Here is a 19,775-nt window from a genome sequence, read left to right as displayed (position 1 = left end):
GCCAGGCTGGTCTCAAATTCCTGAGCTCAGGTGATCCACCCGCCTTGGCCTCCCAAGGTGTGGGGATTACAGGCGTGAGCCACCACACCTGGCCATAAACTTACTGTGAATGATTATGGCCTAGTTCATGGCTTTCAAAATAAATTAAAGCCTATTGCCTGAGCATTCTGAGCCTCACAGGGACGCTGGCTCTGCATCCTGCCAAGCGTGCTTCCCGAGGGGAGTACCGAGACGGAAAGCGGCACAGAGGCTGACGACCCCTCTTCATTCGGAACCTTTGCCTCAACCTCCTGGTCTCCTTATGACTGAAGGGTATGAGTGTTGACAGATGATCGCGGCTTTAACTCTGCACTATCATAGACCACATTTCTGAGAATAGGCATTTCTAGGAAATAAATTATCTCTTAAAAAATCCATTCTTTTATTTCCACAACTGCTTAAAATATTTTATTAATGGAAGAATACAATTTAACAAAAAGTGTTTATTAAAGGGGAAAATATATAGTATTATGTTTAAGGCACATGGCAAACTTTTGGCATTAAATTGCAAGAAAAAAGAAATACAAATTATCACAGTAAATTTCATAATCTGTTTCTTTAGTCCAAATAGTTTTTTAAAAAAAGGTTTGAACAGCACCAGCGCTTCACTGAGGAAGGCACATCATGGCTTGGCGTCTCCGTGCGAGAGCAGCTGCTGCCTGGTGTACTCCCAGATCAGCAGGGCGCCACTCACGTGGACGTTCAGGGAGCGGATAATGCCCTGTTGAGGAATTTCCACACAAACGTCCAACTGCTGGATCAGATTTGCTGGAATTCCCTCACGTTCATTTCTGAGGAAGAAAATGGAAGAAGGGTTAGTTTTCCTGTAACAAACAATTTTTCTCTTTGAAACTCTATTTTTTATTTACGTATTTATTTTTCTCTTCGATGTTCTGAATGTTACTAAAAGAGACATTAACAAATGAAGTTAAGTCTGTAGCACTGGGAAATAAGAGTGTGAGAAAAAGACTGATGGGTCAACTCCCTGTTCACCTGACGATGCCAGAGAGATGAAATAAAAGGAAAGTCCGGGGGGCTTCTTATAAATGTTACAAATCAAAGAAAAGTGCAGGTATGAGCAGGAGTCAGGGTAAACTGTAAAACAGAAAGGTAACATCCTCCTAGCCAGGCACGGTGGCTCACGCCTATAATCCCACCACGGAGGCCAAAGTGGGAGGTTCACTTGAGGTCAGGAGTTCAAGACCAGCCTGGCCAACATGGTGAAACCCCGGGTGGTGTAGCATGCCTGTAATCCCAGCTATTTTGGAGGCTGAGGCCCGAGAACTGCTTGAGCCCATGAGGCAGAGGTTGCAGTGAGCCGAGATTGTGCCACTACACTCCAGCCTGGGCTACAGAGTGAGACTGTCTCAAAAAAAACCCCGAAAACCTAACATCTTCCAGTAGTTTGGGGCTCAGAGAATATACTATGGACAAGAGAAGATTCTTACCCCAACAAGAGTAGAGATTTCTCAGGAAAGCAATATTGGGTTAGGTCTAAACTTTTGGCAGTTTGTTCCACTCCAATGATGGTATAACCTTCTGTTTTCTTCTGCTGCAGATAATCAATTAGGTGAGGTGGTTTTACCTGAATATTAGTTTAAAAAGAACAGAATATTCATTCAGTTATAGCCCCGCTTGGAGTAAATTAGAGTTAAAAAACATATTAACCTCAACTTAAGTCTTTTTAAAAGAAAAAGAACAGAATCATACATTATAAAAAAGAACTCTCCCAACATGATATCATGATATATATATATATATATATATATATATATATTTTTTTTTTTTTAGGTGGAGTCTTGCTCTGTCCCCCAGGCTGGAGTGTAGTGGCCCAGTCTTAGCTCACTGCAACCTCCGCCTCCTGGTGAACGTTCACACCATTCTCCTGCCTCAGCCTCTCGAGTAGCTGGGACTACAGGCGCCCGCCACCACGCCTGGCTAATTTTTTTTTTTTATTTTTTAGTAGAGACAGGGTTTCACTGCATTAGCCAGGATGGTCTCTGTCTCCTGAGCTTGTGATCTGCCCGCCTCGACCCCCAAAGTGCTGGGATTACAGGCGTGAGCCACCGCGCCTGGCCAACATGATATAAATTTCTAAGAATTATTCCTAAATCAAGAGTGGGCTGTAACAGGGTATGTTTTACTGAACAGAAATCTACATTATTGATGATTTCTAAAAATGTGACCTATAAAAAAATAAGTAGAAAAACAGAAGTGAACTGTATTTTACTTTAAATACTGTTCTTAAACGATTAAAGGCTGCACTGCTATAAATATGCAAAAGAACTAATACACAAAGAGCACTACCAAATATTTTTACAAATACAAACTTTTTAAAAAAACTTTTAGGTTCACGGGTACATGTGTGGGCCTGTAATAAGAACTTGAATAATAAATTCCTCTCCACCCACCTGCACTAGAGGAAGCCACTGTTCCGCGGAGACGCTGAGGTGCTGGAACTGTTTGTCGCTGATACACTGAAGGCTGCCAACAACGAGCGCCGAAGCCCCAAATACCTCACAGGTCCTGCACAGTCCTGCACAGAACACCTGGAATCATTCCGATTGTTCCCAACACAATGCTAAGCTCATCATGTCCCATACAGTCCTTTGAAGCTCCCGTGGCAGTGGATTCATTAAAAAATGTTTAAGACCAAAAGATTTTAGGCAAGCTCCTGGCAAACTACCACTTTACCTCCTAAATTGGTTGGTTTGTCGATGAGCGAGGCCACGACGATGAGTCTACTAATTGACTTTCCAAGTCTGGCAGCACGATCCTGAAACAGGAGCTCCAGGTCTAAGTCGGGAACACGATTGTTCCACGGGATAATCTTCTTCTGAACGTCGGTCCACTCTGCTTGGTTATCTGCTTCGACCAAATTAGTACCTGGGAAGGAAAAAGAAAACAATCCCACATATAAATAAATCTGAATCTCTATATATTTATTTATACATGTATATGTATTTTTAAGAATTTGAAATACTTTAGAATGAGATGTATTTAACTAAAAAACTTCAGTTGGACTCGGACACAATTCTCATTTTTAGTAGCAATTTTAAGTTTTCAAACTCAGCTCTACTAACCAATATACTGTGATACTTCATGAAAACATGAGATACACATTTTTTCACATTTTAGCATATCTGAAATTGAGACACATCTTAGAATCAGAGTATCATAGTTTGGTAACTTTTTTTTCCTTGGAGGTACATAAAATAATGATGTACCTTACAAACAATAGCATATTAGATTAGGATTTTCTGTGGAAAGACTGTATTTCTGAAAACAATACAATAAAATATCTACGATAATTTTATAAGTGCTTGGGGTAACTTTTCTAAAATGAAGGATGTTGTATAAAGTAGTTATCTCTTGACAGAAGTGATGAGGACACAGAACGTTACTAGCCTATCTGACTGCAGTGTTTTCACCTCTGTAGTACAGGACTGAGACTCTACCTCTCAGGCTCTTCCTCAACTCTGTCCTACTCCAAACTGCCTTCTGAGCAATCAAGGAGCACTTAGTTCACTTAGGATAGGAGAGACATGCAAATAACTGTAACACAGTACAACAGTGAAGGTAATGCTCACACAGAAAGGAGTTACTAATGTCTAGGGGAGGGAGAGGAAAAGGGTAAGACCTCGGAAGGCTCACGGGAAGGAAGGAAAAAGTTTGCAAAGCAGACAGTAGATACAGCGTGTGCACATACATGGGATGTGCGAGCAACATGGTTCGGGCAGCAGCAAGTACCTTGGTTTAGTGCACAGCCTGCAATGGAGTGGAGGGAGATGGCTCAGACCAAAGGGCTTTGCATATAATGATAAAGAATTTATTCTACTGGCCGGGCACAGTGGCTCACACCTGTAATTCCAGCACTTTGGGAGGCCAAGGTGGGAGGATCACCTGAGCTCAGGAGTTTGAGACCAGCCTGGCCAACATGGCAAAACCCTGTGTCTACTAAAAATACAAAAAAATTAGCCAGGCGTGGGGCTGGCACCTGTAGTCCCAGCTACTCAGGAGGCTGAGGCAGGAGAGTGGCGTGAACCCAGGAGCAGAGCTTGCAGTGAGCAGGTGTGCCACTGCACTCCAACCTGGGCAACAGAGTGAGACTCCATCTCAAAAAACAAAACAAAACAAAACAAAACTACAAACAGCCAGGCATGGTGGTGGACGCCTACAATCCCAGCACTTTGGGAGGCCAAGGCGGGAGGATCACCTGAGGTCAGGAGTTTGAGGCCAGCCTGGCCAACATGGCGAAACCCCGTCTCTACTAAAAATACAAACATTAGCTAGGCGTGGTGGTGGACGCTTGTAATCTCAGCTACACGGGAGGCTGAGGCACGAGAATCACTTGAACCCATGACGCAGAGGTTGCTGTGAGCTGAGATCGTGCCACTGCACTCCAGCCTGCAGCCTGAGAGACAGAGCGAGACTCCGTCTCAAAGAAAAAAAAAAAATTATTCCACAGATAAAAGCCATTAAAAAATATTAAGGAGAGTAACAGTACTGCTATGTGTTTTACAAAAATCTCTTTTAATAGCTATGTGGAGGCTAGAAAACCAAAGGGGCTTTTGTACTAGTCCAGGTAAAGACAATGCCAGTCTAAATTAAGACAAAGCAAGAGGGGCTAAAGAAGAAGAGGAGGAGGCAGCTTTGGGAAGTGAAATCGCCAAGACTGGGTAACAGATGGATGTGGCAAGAGCAAAAACAGGACAAGAACGACTTCCACGATGACTGAGTGACACCATTAATAGGGCATACAGAGCAGGCAGTTTTGGGCAGAAAGGCAAACTGAATTTGGATATGGTGATATTTCAAGAGCTTAAGGAATATCCCAGTGCTAAGGTCCAGTCTGTTCAGCACAGACGCTGGGCAGCAGATAAGGACTTGAAGGTTATAGTTGCACAAGCGGTGGGTTCAAGCTGGAGACATTAATAAATGTGTTCTGGGAGAGCATGAAGAGTGAGAAGACGACCGGGCCAGTGAAAACGTTCAGTGGCAGGAGGAGAGGTTGGTCAGAGGGTACAAAGTTAGTCAAGAATAAGCTCTTGTGTTCTAGTGTACAGTAAGATGACTATAGGCGACAATAATGGATTGTATCCTTCCAAATAGCTAGAAGAGAGGATTTTCCATGTTCTCACCACAAACGTGAGAGGTGACGGGTATGCTAATTACCCTGATTTGACCATTACACAATGTATATATGTATCAAACCATCACTGTACCCCATAGATATGTACAATTATTATTTGTCAATTTAAAATGAAGTAAAACTTTTATAAAAAAGAAAACAAAATTAGGGGGGATGCTAACATTTAAGCCTCGGCATGGAGAGCCTACTACAACATGCCCCTCTTTACCAAAAACAGGCGGAACAGACAGACCTCGTTAGCCATTCTGCCCTTCCAGTAACGCTGTATTTCCCTGCTCCGCTTTACGCAGAACTTGCCAGTTGTCTATAATGACACCCCTCTTCCCTCTCCTCCCCGGCTCTACCCAGCCACACTGGGAAGTGCCTCCTGTCACTGTCTTTTGCTCCAGAACCTTCACAGTTGCTCTTCCTTTTCCAGTAAAGCTCTCCCCAGGACGGACCTTGCCTTGCCTTGCCCGTACTTCCTTGGGGTCTCTGCTCAATGTCAACTCCTTAGAAAGGTCTTTCTCACCCTCTGTCCCTCTCTTTACCCCGCTTTGTTTTTTCACGGTACCTCTACTACCAGACACTATGTTAGGTGCGTGTCCCCTGTTGTCTCCTCTGTAAGAATGTGGGCTCTGTGAGGCAGGGACTGGGTCCCACATCTAGCATGTAGGAGACAATCAATCAATCTTTGTTGAATGAATAAATTTAAGACAGTACATCTTAAAACACATTAGTGAACCATCCAGAGGCCTGAAAAAATTTGCATTTTCCCAGAACTCTCCCCCAGAGATACTGAATTAATCTAAGGGTGGTTCCAGACCCATAATTGGCCTTTTAAAAAAAAAAGAAAGAAAAAATCTAAGGATGGGACATGGAATCTGAATTTTCAACAAGTCACATGTGAGTCCTAAAGACATGAAAAGTCTGAAGAAGCACCAGTGTCAGGGGAATGTGGGGGACTCAGAGCAAGAAGGGTCAAGAGTGAGGAGAAAAGGCAGGATGGCGGGAGACCAGCAAACACGTGGCACAGAAAGGGCAGGTGCGATCCGAGGGCAGCGTCCATCTGTCCACTCGGACTGTGTAAAGGAAACTGAAAGAAAAGGGAGGAGGAGGAGGAGGAGGACGGTGAGGAGGACGAGAAGGGGGAGGAGGACTGGAAGGGGGAGGAGGGGGAGGAGGAGGAGGGTTCCAGAGGAAGCTGATGGAAAGGAGTCAGTGTACAGGGAAGGGTGAGACAGAGGAGAAGGGGTAACATGAAGCAGCACCCAACCAACCAAGAGGGAACTAGAATCAAGAGCTTTGCTTTATTCCTAAGAAGGACAAAAAAAGAGATTTCGTCATTTGGTCCTTTGGGAAATGTTTATTTTTATAGAAATATACAGTAGAAAAGCAATGAGTGTTAATGAACGATATTACTTAAAAGGGAGGCCACTGGCCATCAGCTTTATATAAAGCAGATCAGGCTTTCTTTGGCTTTTTTTTTTTTTTTTTAATAGCAAAGCTAACTTTCACTAAAAGTGTTAGTCAAAGTTATACCACACTTTTACACTGTCTTTTCCCTAAGTGGAAAGGCAGAGTTCACCAGGTCAATGAAAGTGATATTATTAACTACCTGTCCTTAGTAACTTAAAAAAATCTAACCAGATCAACAAGGGGAAAAAATAAAATGAAAATTATTTTTTACCTATGTCCTGCTGAGACCAGTCACCTGGTTTTAGTTTACTAAGTTGAGTTTGAGAAAGGTACCACTGAAATCCCGCATCTAAAGGAACATCAGTGAATCTGGTAAATTTATCAATGGTGATCCACTCATCTTCAATAAGGCCTGAAAGGCGTGGAAGGATGTAAAATATGGTCTGAAAAGAGAATTATAAAATCTAAATTTCTTCCCTTAAAAAAAGCAAAGAAATACATAACATATTTAAAATACAACTTAATTATTAATGATATATTCTCCAAACTATTACATCTGATCAAACTATATACTTCCATTTATATCTTATAGCAACTGTCTATATATATTTCTCATCTTCTCTGAGAAATTAGGGGATTAATTTAGGGAATCCCTGAGAGGAGAAAGAACTTGTACTCCGGTACTTCTAACTGTGTGTAATAAAACAGTATGCGCCTAATAAAAACAGTGTTTCAGAAGTAATCAGTTCTAATGATGGACAGTATTTGGATAACTGCAATTTACTGATAACTAAATACCTCCAAAGGCAATCAAGTTCAAGCTCTTTTCATGACAAGTCTTTTACTCCCGTACCCATTAGATAAATTCACAATCTGAATTCTGGTTTGACTAATATAATTAGTTCTGTGACATTAGGCAAGTGATTCAGCCTTTCTTGGCTTCAACTTCCTCATTTGTAAGATGAGGATAAAATCAGATTACAACAGCATATTAAAGTGTCCGTGAAAATGGCATAGTCTGACAGCACTGTAAACAGTCATTGCATAAGCAATCCCCCTTTGCTTCCCTTACCTACTAAAAGAAATGAACCAGAAAAATAACCAACAGTGAAAAAAGTACACAGGAAGCAGAGGTCCAAGTAACAGGCAACTTAAAAATGAAACAATACTCTTAGCAGCAATGCACATGTCTTCATGAAAGGCTTTAGAATGAATATGGTTTTCTTCATGCTAGCCGTATCTGTGCAAACTTAAACTGGCACAATGATCACGACGACATGTTGATTAAGGGGGCATTAAGTACAGCTCCAAATACATGAAGAGATACAGTTCTTGTGAACAATTCAGCCATTTTATTTACACGTATGGTTTTAATTCATTTCATGACTGGAGAATACATCATAAAACATATGAGAGTGAGGTGGTCAAAGGCAAGGATGAGGGAGGGCAGGAGGGAGGCAAAGGACTTACTCCTATTGGAGGACTGAATAGAAAAAGGTTGACTTAACCCTAGAGAGTGACTAGAGGAGTCCTGCAGAAAGATGCGGACAAAGCATTCGGGGTGCTAAAGAACACAGAGCAGAGTATATTAAAATCTTTGAAAAATCCTAAATGCTATTTGCAGTGAAGCAGCAGAAAATACACATTAGTGTTCTAGGATGCATATCTCACAATATATAGATCTATACTTTTTTAAAGATCAGTTTATCAATAATCTTAGTAGTCTACCAAAAAAATTGCTTATGCACAGTAGCTTAAGTTACCAATAACTTATACGTTCTTCAGAGGAAAAGCCCTAGGTCAATGATTTAAATTCAAGGGCGGCACATCATAATTACAGATGAAAAAGGGAGAAGGCAATGTCTAATGATTTACATATTGAATTAATTTACATGTTAATCATAATAAGCATGTTTATGGTTCTTACAATTATATAAGCACATTTTGTTACAGTCAATGAGGGGATGTATCATTTGCTATACAATTTTCATTACCCAGAACCTAAAAACTGCCATTAACAAGAGTATATCTTTTTGTTCTTTCATTAACAATGGGCTTCAGTACAATGAAATCTCACCTGCACAAATGTTCTCACTCATTTCCTTTTAATGTCAGAACAGATTTCTGTTTAGTTAAATATTCCCTTCCATGTTTACAAGCCAGACACTGCCTGAGAAATAGAAAGTGAAAATGACTAGCCAATTTTCACTGCTTAAGAGTGAAATGAAAGCAAGTCATCTGCATAAAGTGACAAAGTTAAACTTAGAGCTTTAAAATGTTAAGGTGATGTTTGTAAGCAAGAAAAAAACTTTACCCTAATCATAACCCTTCAACAAAAGCAGAAAGGATTCAAGATTAAATATACAGTAGAGAATTTACAAATGATATTCTCTACTCACCTCTAGACAATAATCCTTGAGTGGGTGAAATGTTGCAAAAAAGAAATGCTCTTGAATGCGCTGCCAATTCTTCTTGGCATTCCTAAGGATTAAAAATATGGTATGAGCCACAGACAAATCAAACAACTCTGGTGAGGGGAGAATCAATCAGATATCTTAAAAAGGGGCTGCAGAGTTGAGAAGGAACAGAAAATTTTATGAACTTTATCCTAAGATTGATACACACCTCTCCAAGATCAATACATACGTTAAAAACTGACACTTACTACATTTCACATTTTGAAGTGGAACCTTAAACCTGTGTCTGGCAGAAAACTCTTTTTCCAGGAGAGAAAACCATTACATAAAAGTCACTTTTTCTACTCCAAAGACTCATACCACACAGCCACGCTGTACCCACTTTCACAAACCAAACAAACTTACTATGAGCAGGGTTTAAATTTTTAAAACATCTGTTGTCAAGTTTATGTTTTAAAAGGCAAAAAAGGTAGGGATAAAAGTTATACAATATGACAGGCAGGTTTCAGATGAAATTCATGATCATCAACCCATACACTAAGCAGCAATTTCAAGACATTTTTCTCGCAAGATCACGCTCCTGCTCCGGCCAATGTATCTTCTTCAATCCATGGAGTTCCTATGCCTTCCCCGACCCTCTCACTATCAGCAGACGGCCATGCCTCACACATCACAGGAGACAGGAGCGAGAGACCCTCTTCCTGCCACCTCCTTACCCACTGTCCTCTCTTCTCCTTCACTTTCAAGAGTCTCTTTTCAAAGGGCAATCCCCTGCCCCACAACAGACCCCATTCCCCTGGGTTCTGCCGTATCTCCCCCAACTTCTGCATCTCCCCTGTTCTCTATTCTAGCCTTTCCTTCAGCCTTTTCAAAAGGGCTTTTATATCTAGTCTTAAAAAACAAAACCAAACCTTATCAAAGTGTCCATCAGTAGTGGACTCAAGCAATAACCTAAGGCACAGCCACACGATGGAATATTAGGTAGCTGTTAAAAGAAAAGCCAGTTTACTGGGGTTTCACCTTTGGTGGGAGAAGGGAGGAAGGAGACTGTCTCGTTTTTATTTGATGGCTTTCTGCAATGTTCAACTTCCTAACTATGAATATCACTTAAAAACAACTGTTACCAAAAATGAAACAGAAGCCCTCTTTTGACAGCACCTCCACCACTAGCTGTGGAATTTTCTAATACAAGAAATTTCTAAATAAGTTGACTGTGTCTTACCATCCTCATTACCCATTTTTTGAAAAATTAAAAGACATGAAATATTTTAAATATTCCAAATATTCAGGTCAACAAAATTATAGACACCAATAAACCTACCACTCTGATGTAATATATGTTAATGTATCATCCTATCCACATTTGGACTGGGTTTTTTTGTACTTGTTTTTGTTTTTTGAGACAGGATCTTACTCGGTTGCCAGGCTAGAGTGCAGTAGTGCAATCTCAGCTCACTGCAGCCTCAACTTCTTGGGCTCAGGTGATTCTCTCAGCTCAGCCTCCCGAGTTGCTGGGACTACAAAAGTGCATGCCACCATACCCGGCTTTTTTTTTTTTTTTGTATTTTTATAGAGAACAGAGTTTTCCCATGTTGCCCACACTGATCTTGAACTCCTGGGCTCAAGCAATCCACTCATCTTAGCCTCAAAGTGCTGGGATTACAGGTGAGAGCCACTGCACCTGGCCCCATCTTGGACCTATTTTAATGTGGTTTCAATCCCCTAACTATGCTATCGTATGGCTCTTGATAATCCAGCAAATACTTTAGGCTCTTATTTACCTTACCTCAAAGCCTGTCCATTTCTCTGGCCCTCGACTAATCTCATACTAATCTAAACCACAGTTTTCCTCCCACTTTCTCTTGCTCACCTCTGATCTGCTCTTCACACTTTAAATAATGCAAAAGAAAACCGGATGATGTCATTCTTAAGTTTAACTTTTTCTGGTTTCCCAATTCACTCAACATCAACCCAAGCCCAGTCCTGGTCCCCTCCATCTTGTGGCTGCTCTGTTCCCTCCCTCAGCCAGACCAGGCTTTAGTTCAAGCTCTGGGCAAATCAAGTGGGGCTGGGCATTCCCAAACACTGTCTTCTCCACAGAAATCTCTTTCCTTCACTCTTCGTTGACCTAGTTCCTATTCACGCTTTGGATTTTAATGTAAACATCGTGTTACTCAGAAAGGCTTTCCCTAAACCACCCAGACTGAATAGTCTGTGTTTCCTCATCACCACATATACTTTTCTGTGATTTATTTTAAAACTTTTTAAAAAATTGCTCTGATTTCTTGGCATCTATTCCCATCTGACTGTGAGCCACACGAAGAAAGGGGCTTCATCTACCTGGCTAACCCCCAGCACATAGTCTTGTGCCTGTCATAAGCCGATCCCAAGGAGGTATGTTATCACAGAACAGAGGTGGCTCAACGCCCAGCGTGCCTTATTTATTTATTTCTTTATTTATGAGACGGAGTCTCACTCTGTTGCCAAGGCTGGTGTGCAGTGGTGTGATCTCGGCTCACTGCAACCTCTACCTCCTGGGTTCAAGAGATTCTCCTGCCTCAGCCTCCCTAGTAGCTGAGATTACAGGCACCCGCCACCAGGCCCAGCTAATTTTTGTATTTTTAGTAGAGACATGTTGGCGAGGCTGGTCTCAAACTCCTGACCTCAGGTGATCCACCTGCCTTGGCCTCCCAAAGTGCTGGGATTACAGGCGTGAGCCGCTGCACCCAGCTGGATGCCTTATTTTGATTGGCTATATCTCCTACCTGGTACTGAGATTTTTAAAGTTATTTTTTAAAATAGCGTTTTATTGCTTAATAAAAAAATATGAGTATAGCCAGTTGCTTTTAGAAATCAAAACACAGCTATCAAGAAGCTTAGAATAGGATCAACAACCAGGATCAAAATGTCTCAATACCAAATAATCAATCACCATCTAAACATGGAGAAAACTACAAGCTGACAAATATCTACCTGCATGTTAAATTGTGGCAATTCCCTCAAACTCCCTTCCATTAAGGAAGGGCCGAAAGTCTATGGGGTAACTATACCCTCTGTCCCCTGGAGCAACTTTGGTGGCTTGAGTTTGGATTATTGCATGATAATGCAAATGCGATCCTGAGAAATATTAATGTTCAAATCTACACATGTAAACTCAGCCATGTATTTACTAAATAATAGGAAATACACCATACACCAAGGAGAAATAAGACATTTAAGGTTCCTTGGGAAGATCCAAGATTTCTAGTTTTCAGATGACAGTTGGAATTTTAGGGGTCCCTGGCAATGCTACAGTGAATGACTAATTTTGATGACCAGCCTTTGCTGGGCCAGGCATGGGGAGGTCCTTCTCCAGTACACAGAACTGTGCACACTGTACCAGGAGTCCATTCCCACCTCTGTCCCTCCTCTGGACCCCATCTCCCCACAGCTAACTCTCTTTTTCTCCTGCTATTCCCTTTCCCCTGTTTTATCTCAAGCTATTCACTTTTCTCTCTTCTCCATTTTAGTATTTATTTATACTTACCAAGTATCTTTCTCCCAAGCCCCTAAAACCTCCCTTACCCACTTAATGCCCAAATGCCTCTTTTCAACAAATGCATCAAAAGTCAAGGAAGGTAGAAAGGTACGTCGTGGCCAGGGAGGTACTCTCGCCCTGCCCCCATATGAAGCTACACAATGACTCAGTCTTATTTGTACCATGTACAAATAACTTGATGGTCACGGCCAAGACCTCTACAGGTTACTGGTTTTCCAAATGCTATTTCATTTGCTTATTATGCTGTTTCCAACACTTAACCATTTGTGTATATAAATTAGTGGGTGCTTTTTCAGCTTTTAGATGAACAATCTTTTATGTTGGTTGATATTGCTTGTGTCTCTAAAATTTAGAAAAAAAAATCCAGAATTCCTGGATGGCAGTAATCTATGATAATAATAAAAAGGCAAAACAGCGCCACTTCAGAGACGAGGAGACAAGCGCAGAGACCCAAAGGTGCTTATGACACTGCAGCCTGCTTCTGCGCCGTGACGGGTGTGGGGAAAGAGAGGCAGACGTGAGAACTCCCGCGAGGGCTTCACAGACACTGGGTCCTGCACCGCTCCCTCACCCCATCCACGTCACTTGCTTGATACTGAGCTTCCATGTATGATTTTGTTTGCGGAATAGCAGAGTTCTCTTAGAAAAGAGAAAAGGCTTTAGCTGTAACTAGTATAGCTGAGAGGTGAAGAGCATGTCTTTAAAGTCAGGTCGTGCCACTTCTAAGCAGTTCTCAAACAACAGAGGATGACATTTAGCTATACTGAAGAGAAACATGTAAAAGATTATTTATACAATAAAGGATTGAGGATAAAAAGGCAGTAAGAGGTCAAGGTGGAGCTGACAATGAACTGTAATCAACCACACCCCATAGTGAGCTGTTGACGCCTGGCCCAGTCTGAGCCCCCGATGCTCCAGCATGAGGATGTGGAAGGAGAAGCTGACGCGGCATGGGCACCACCCCCTCCCTGTGGGCCCTGCTGGAGGAGAGTGAGGGCGACGAGGGCTCCTTACCCTGCCCCGTGCATGCTTTCCACTTGATGGAGGCTGGATTCAATCACAGGAGTCAGGGCATCAAATTCTTCTACACTTAACACTTTACACACAGTCCAGAGTTTCTTAAGGGCGACTAAAGCATACAGTCGAACACTAAAATTGTGATTGAAGCACCACTGCAGCACAACAATAAGGGCTTGCTTCAGAATTAGTTTCTGAAAAGGAAGGCAAAAAATTCCTCAAAACACAGACACGGACCATTTTACTCTCACTTGTATGACACACAAAAAAGTATACGAATGATACAACTGCTCCTAGTAAAACTTCTTGCACTGGCTTTGCTACCAGGGCCTCTCATTCTTCCCTCCTGGACAAATTCGGCGCACTGGCATTTGCAATTTACTCAAGGAAAAACACATTCTCCCAGCTCTAGATTTCATTAATGCTGCAGTACGTTTTCCCCCATACTCTAGTACCTGAGTTAACTTGAAAAAAGTACGTTTTATGCTAACCATTATACAACCACAGTGTTTTTCAAATGGAGCCTCCATCACTTATCTTAATTTGTGCTGAAAAAGTCAGAAATAGTCTTCAAGAGTCCCACTTCTGATGGCTTGAAAATGCTCCTAGAGCAAGATGCCACACAAAGTGCTGTCCTCCTCCTCGCCACTGATTTCTGAGCTACTCTGTCTTCCCTAATGGTGATCCTGGACCCACAAGTACTGAGTAGTGGCAGGAAAATTAAGAAGTGAGGGGGAGGCTGGGCGCGGTGGCTCACACCTGTAATCCCAGCACTTTGGGAGGCCGGGGCAGGCGGATCACGAGGTCAGGAGATCGAGACCATCCTGGCTAACTAAAATACAAAATACTCTACTAAAAATACAAAAAATAGCCGGGCGTGGTGGCGGGCACCTGTAGTCCCAGCTACTCCGGAGGCTGAGGCAGGAGAATGGCTTGAACCCGGGAGGCAGAGCTTGCAGTGAGCTGAGATCGCGCCACTGCCCTCCAGCCTGGGCGACAGAGAGAGACTCCGTCTCAAAAAAAAAAAAAAAAGTGAGGGGGAAAATAATAAAACTGTTTAAATTTCCCTGTAGTCTTTTCCTGTGAACTTTAGTCTTCACACATATACTAACGAAGGAACCAGAAGGACCCAAACGTTTAATGAAATATCAGAAGCTATTTTGATGCTCCTACCAAATGCACTTCTCCCCTAAGGCTCATGTGCTCACCGGCTGCACCTGGCAGCCCAGTTTCTACTGACCAATGAAAAACAACCATATTCACAGAATAGTTTACCAAAGGCATCAGCATGGCTGATAACACACTTCAGTTACCTAAAGTTCCTCTGAGAAGGATAAAAACAGATACAAATAATCCTCTTTCTCTCATTCCTTTACTCAACACGTCATCAACATTTATCAAAGGTCAGTGACTGTACTGCCAACATTACAAAGTATGATGTTATGATATACACTGGTTTTCGTCCACAATTGCTGGCTTCTAACTCCCACAGCCCTTGTTACAGTCTTTTGTTATAACGATCCCATTTGGAAGGAAGTCACTTGTGCAGCCTACACTGAAGGAGTGAGAAGTCATACTCCCCCTCCTTCAGGGCAGAGCATTTATAAAAATTACTTATAATTTTTTTTACAAAGGATTTGTCTTGTCCGTCCCTTCTTTTTTTTTTTCTTTTTGAGACGGAGTCTCACTCTGTAGCCCAGGCTGGAGTGTGGTCGCGCGATCTCAGCTCATTACAATCTCTGCCTCATGAGATCAAGTGATTCTCTTGCCTCAGCCTCCCGAGTAGCTGGGATTATAGGCGTGTACCCCCATGCCTGGCTAATTTTTGTGTTTTAGTAGAGACAGAGTTTCACCATGTTGGCCAGACTGGTCTCAAACTCCTGACCTCAAGTGATCTGCCCGCCTTGGCCTCCCAAAATGCGGGATTACAGGCGTGAGCCACCGTACCTGGATTCATTTATTGATTCAATCATTTATTTGTATCAGTGTGGGCTCGAGGATATTTGTTTTATTCTTTGGGTTGTGATCCAATACTGCTTTATTTTGTCGCTCACACTGTTTCAGCTTTAGCCACTGGGAACACCTTCCCTCTGCACTCCCACCTCACATCACTGTGTGTACGTGTGCCGTGCCTTCTGACTCTACAGGATGCTCCACCAGGCTCATCTTGTATACTTTCTGCCCTAGTTTTAGAATCAGCTATTTCTCCAGCGATCCCTGGTTCATTTTATTGGAGAATGGTGTTAGCAACCAAGATCTTGGACCTAGGTATACATTACTTGTAAATGAAAAAAAAAACCACTATAATTCTCCATAGGGAAAACAGTGCTTCCTATGGAGCCCACACTCAAAAATGTTGGTACTGCCAGTGATCGCTTGGCTGGGGCCTTCAGGACTTAAATGATGCTTTCATATACATCAGTGTAAAAAGCCCTGCTCGTGAATTCTCACGTCCCGCTCATTTTATACAATGAACAAGCTGACAGGACAATACACAACTACGAGCATAATTCAGAAAAGTTTTTTTTTTCTTTTTTACTCTTAGAGGAACACTTCGTGCTCTGATCTTGAAACCACCATTGCAAAATTGTAACTGAGGTGGGGAAAGAGATCTGACCTGACCAACTCCATCTTGCTTCTAACCTCCAAGCTGTCCTTGTTCATTCCTGGATGTAGGCTGAACTAACTTTGGGAGGAACTTATAGTTTAAAACAATGATAACAGCCCTTTCCCAAAACAAACCTCCTACTTGTCTGGGGACTAGATTTTCTTTGTAGGACTAACAAATTAGCCTCAAGATTAGAAATAATGGTTTAGGAGTCTTGCAGCTAGAGGCTACAAGATTCTGACCCTCCCTAAACTGCTCCTATGTCAGTGCTTGAGATATTTTGCAGACCCTGCACTTGATGGACCAGCTGGCACCACCCAGGTCGATAAACTGGCTCATCTGATCTTGTGGCCCCCACCCCGGAAATGACTTAGCACAAGAGGACGCCTCAATTCCCTAGGATTTCATCTCCAACCCAACCAATCAACACCCTTGACTCACTGGCCTTCCCACTCCCACCAAATTATCCTTAAAAACCTGATCCCCAAATGCTCAGGGAGACCGATTTGAGTAATAATAAGACTCCAGTCTCCTGCACAAGCAGCTCTGTGTACTCTTTCTCTGTTGCAATTCCTGTCTTGATAAATCGGCTCTGCGTAGGCGGCGGAAAAGGTGAACCTATTGAGCGGTTACAACCTCTGTCGTGTGTGACAACTGCTTTGAATCGTTAATTGCTCAGTACAGGTTAAGTAAGCCGCTTTGAAGAGAATGGAAAGTCTTAAGTGATTGCTTCCAAGAAATCAATCCTACATTTATCTAGGTAACAATGGACTTTACGTATCAGAAATGAAGAGACTGACAAAGTCAGTCAGTTTGGCCTCTTCTTAGGTATGTCAGGTCAGTTTTTTTTTTTTTTTTCCTAAGGTGTTGAAGTAGAAATTATTCCATTCTACTAATTAGTGCTCCTTTTTGGATGTTTCGAAAATAAAAAATAAATCTAAAATATGTAATATACAGCAAGTACAAAAAGGGCTTGATGGAAAAATAACATGCTATTTTTACCAGATCTAACATGAACATCTCCTAAGTTCATTTTCAGAATTTGTCTAAACTATTCTTAGGCTATTCATCTACCCTGCAACAGGACAACGTCTGCTCTGTTTTAGCTTTCTCAATAGATCGTAAACAAATCTCTTTCCTGCACATATTTAAAAGAGAAAGACAACATTTGTTGTCTTTGAATGAATATTTGGCCTTCTTGATCTTAGGAAAGGTGTGTTGAACAAGTTTTCCTGAACTGTAACACACTGCCATCTGGCTGATACACACTGGAAGACACCATCAATTTAAAAGTGTTATCATGATTTTAGAGGTTAAAATGCGGTGTGGAGAAAGGCCTGTCTTAGAATGGATGAAATAGGTTAATACAAAACAGACCACTGTTTAAAAACCAGAACACTGAAAAATTCTAGGAAAGCTTATTTTCCCTTATATTTTTATGGCACTTTCAATACTTAAGAACACTATTTCAATTAAGTTTTCTCCTAGAGTTTATAGTGTATCAGTACATTCTTCTTTGTGGATGCAATAATACAGAATCTTATTGCAAATCTTACTGGCAGGTTCTCCTAAATTCTTCAACGGTTGCCATAGTGATTAACCAAAATTAGTTAGGATTTCTGCTTATCTGTGTGAGAACTTACTGGGGAAATTGTTCTAAACCTGAGAAACATGAAGCAACTGTACTGCATACTCCAAATGATGCCAGTCACTTTATATCACCTTCAATTACCCAACAGCTTTTAACAGTCTGGCCCTAAGTTTCTTTGCATGAGCATTTGTTAAATAACTACCATTCAGTCAAAGAATGCAGTAAGGGAAGTCCTCTTTAAAGAATCCTAAGTAATTCTAATCCTAAGAATTATAAATAATTATTAATTTTATACAAGTATCAACAAAAACTTACCCAGTAATTTGTCTATAAATTTGGTATGTACTCATGCACACCTCAGTGTGTATGCATGTAAATGGGTAATTCCCGTTTACTGGGTATTCGTGTCTAATACATGTGCACATTAGCAGGGCAGTGGAAAGGAAAGGGAGAAATTGCAAAAATCACAGGAGTGCTCTACATATAAAAAATTGGTACACATAATATAAAATTCTTTTTTTTATAGTCAAGTTTAAATTCTTACAAACAACTTAAACTCACCTTTTCTGGAATGTTTTGAGTAACAACGTCCAAATGTGATGAAACTGCTAAAAATGTACAAATGCTTGTTTTAAGATTTTCTTCACCCTGAAAAAATAATCAGATAAATATTCATTCAAAGCTTACTGTAAGCCATGCGCGTGCAAGGCGCCGTGCTGGACTCTATGAGGGCCCAAGACGGGAGGCCGCCTCTTCCCTGGAACAGCCCAGGGTCTGGGTGGGAAGGGGGCTGCAGTGGCAGGCGCACGACTGAAAGCAGAGGAATAATTTCCTAGAGCCACATGCCAGTGCACAGAAAAATCAGCAGGTCACATAAAGTACTGAATAACTCAACTCTAAGAACAGCGGGCCTGGGCACAGTGGCTCACGCCTATAATCCCAACACTTTGGGAGGCTGAGGCAGTCAGATCATTTGAGGCCAGAGGTTTGAGATCAGCCTGGCCAACATGGTGAAACGCCGTTGCTAACAAAAAATACAAAAATTCACTGGGCGTGGTAGTGCGTGCCTGTAGTCCCAGCTACTGGGGAGGCTGAGATGGAAGAATTGCCTGAATCCGGGAGGCAGAGGTTGCAGTGAACTGAGATCATGCCACTGTACTCCAGCGTGGGCAACAGAGCGAGACCCTGTCTCAAAAAAAAAAAAATGAAGTACAGTGTGCCCCATGTATGCGTGGGTTCTGCATCTATGAGTTCAACCACGGATGAAAAATATTTAAATAAATAAAAAATTTTAAAAACACAATTAAAAAGTAATACAAATGAAATTTAAAAGTGTATAACAGCGATTTACATCACATGTACATTGTACTAGACATTGTAAGTAATCTAAGATTATTGAAGTACATGGGAGGATACACGTCAGTTACATGCAAATACTATGCCATTCTAAATAAAGAACTTGAGCATCTTCAGGTTTTGGCATCCATGGGGGGCCTGGAACCAATCACCCAGGGATATCAAGGGTTGATTACAGGTAGCAGAGCCAAGGGCATGCTCACTTCAGGAGAGGCGAGGCCTTCAGGATGGGAAGGACTGGCCTGGAGAAGGAGCAGGAAGGTGAGAGAACAGATAAGTGAATAAGAACAAAGACACAGAGGCAAACTTAAGGGAAAGGCAGCAAGAGGAGATAAAGCCAGTTTGGCAGGGAGTGACAGAGATAAGGCTCAAATGCTAAATGGAATTATACTACAGAGGCTTTAAAAAGCTATAGCAAAAAACCTATATAAGACTTAATCAGCTATCTTAGGGAAAGTTTTTCAAAAAGACTGTTCAGTTGGAATCTGGAAACTTCTGATTCCAGTTGAAAAAGACTGTTCAACTGGAATCTGAAACTATTATTATTCCATAATAATAGTGGTTTGGAATAATACATTATTTTAGTGATAATAAACTGATAAATGCCAGACAGATTGGAAAGAAAAGAGCATATAAGCAGAAGACCAGTTTGGAGACCT

At 41.6% G+C, this 19,775-nt stretch overlaps 1 protein-coding gene across 4 annotated transcripts in view; it reads right to left on the bottom strand.

Annotated features, from left to right (window-relative positions):
- Nucleotides 1-419: 419 nt before the first annotated feature.
- TARBP1 (tRNA guanosine 2 -O-methyltransferase TARBP1) overlaps nucleotides 420-19,775 on the bottom strand; it is an 84,630-nt gene continuing 65,274 nt past the window's right edge. For 2 of the 4 annotated variants that reach the window (XR_001441775.3, XR_013411792.1), the window contains exons 23-31: nucleotides 18,322-18,408; nucleotides 13,559-13,755; nucleotides 8,989-9,070; nucleotides 8,667-8,759; nucleotides 6,861-7,032; nucleotides 2,734-2,925; nucleotides 2,451-2,575; nucleotides 1,488-1,624; nucleotides 420-830 (exon numbers count right to left, since the gene is read on the bottom strand). Coding sequence is in view for 2 of the 4 variants with exons in the window: in XM_001102931.4 (XP_001102931.4) it covers nucleotides 662-830; nucleotides 1,488-1,624; nucleotides 2,451-2,575; nucleotides 2,734-2,925; nucleotides 6,861-7,032; nucleotides 8,989-9,070; nucleotides 13,559-13,755; nucleotides 18,322-18,408 (1,161 nt within the window). In the remaining 2 variants the exon portion in view is untranslated. The remainder of the gene's footprint in view (nucleotides 831-1,487; nucleotides 1,625-2,450; nucleotides 2,576-2,733; nucleotides 2,926-6,860; nucleotides 7,033-8,666; nucleotides 8,760-8,988; nucleotides 9,071-13,558; nucleotides 13,756-18,321; nucleotides 18,409-19,775) is intronic. The other 2 variants (XM_001102931.4, XM_015126407.3) reach the window with 1 other exon arrangement.

Source organism: Macaca mulatta, chromosome 1 (genome assembly GCF_049350105.2).
Source record: "Macaca mulatta isolate MMU2019108-1 chromosome 1, T2T-MMU8v2.0, whole genome shotgun sequence".
Taxonomy (NCBI): Eukaryota; Metazoa; Chordata; class Mammalia; order Primates; family Cercopithecidae; genus Macaca; species Macaca mulatta.
This window is presented reverse-complemented; position numbering and strand designations above follow the sequence as displayed.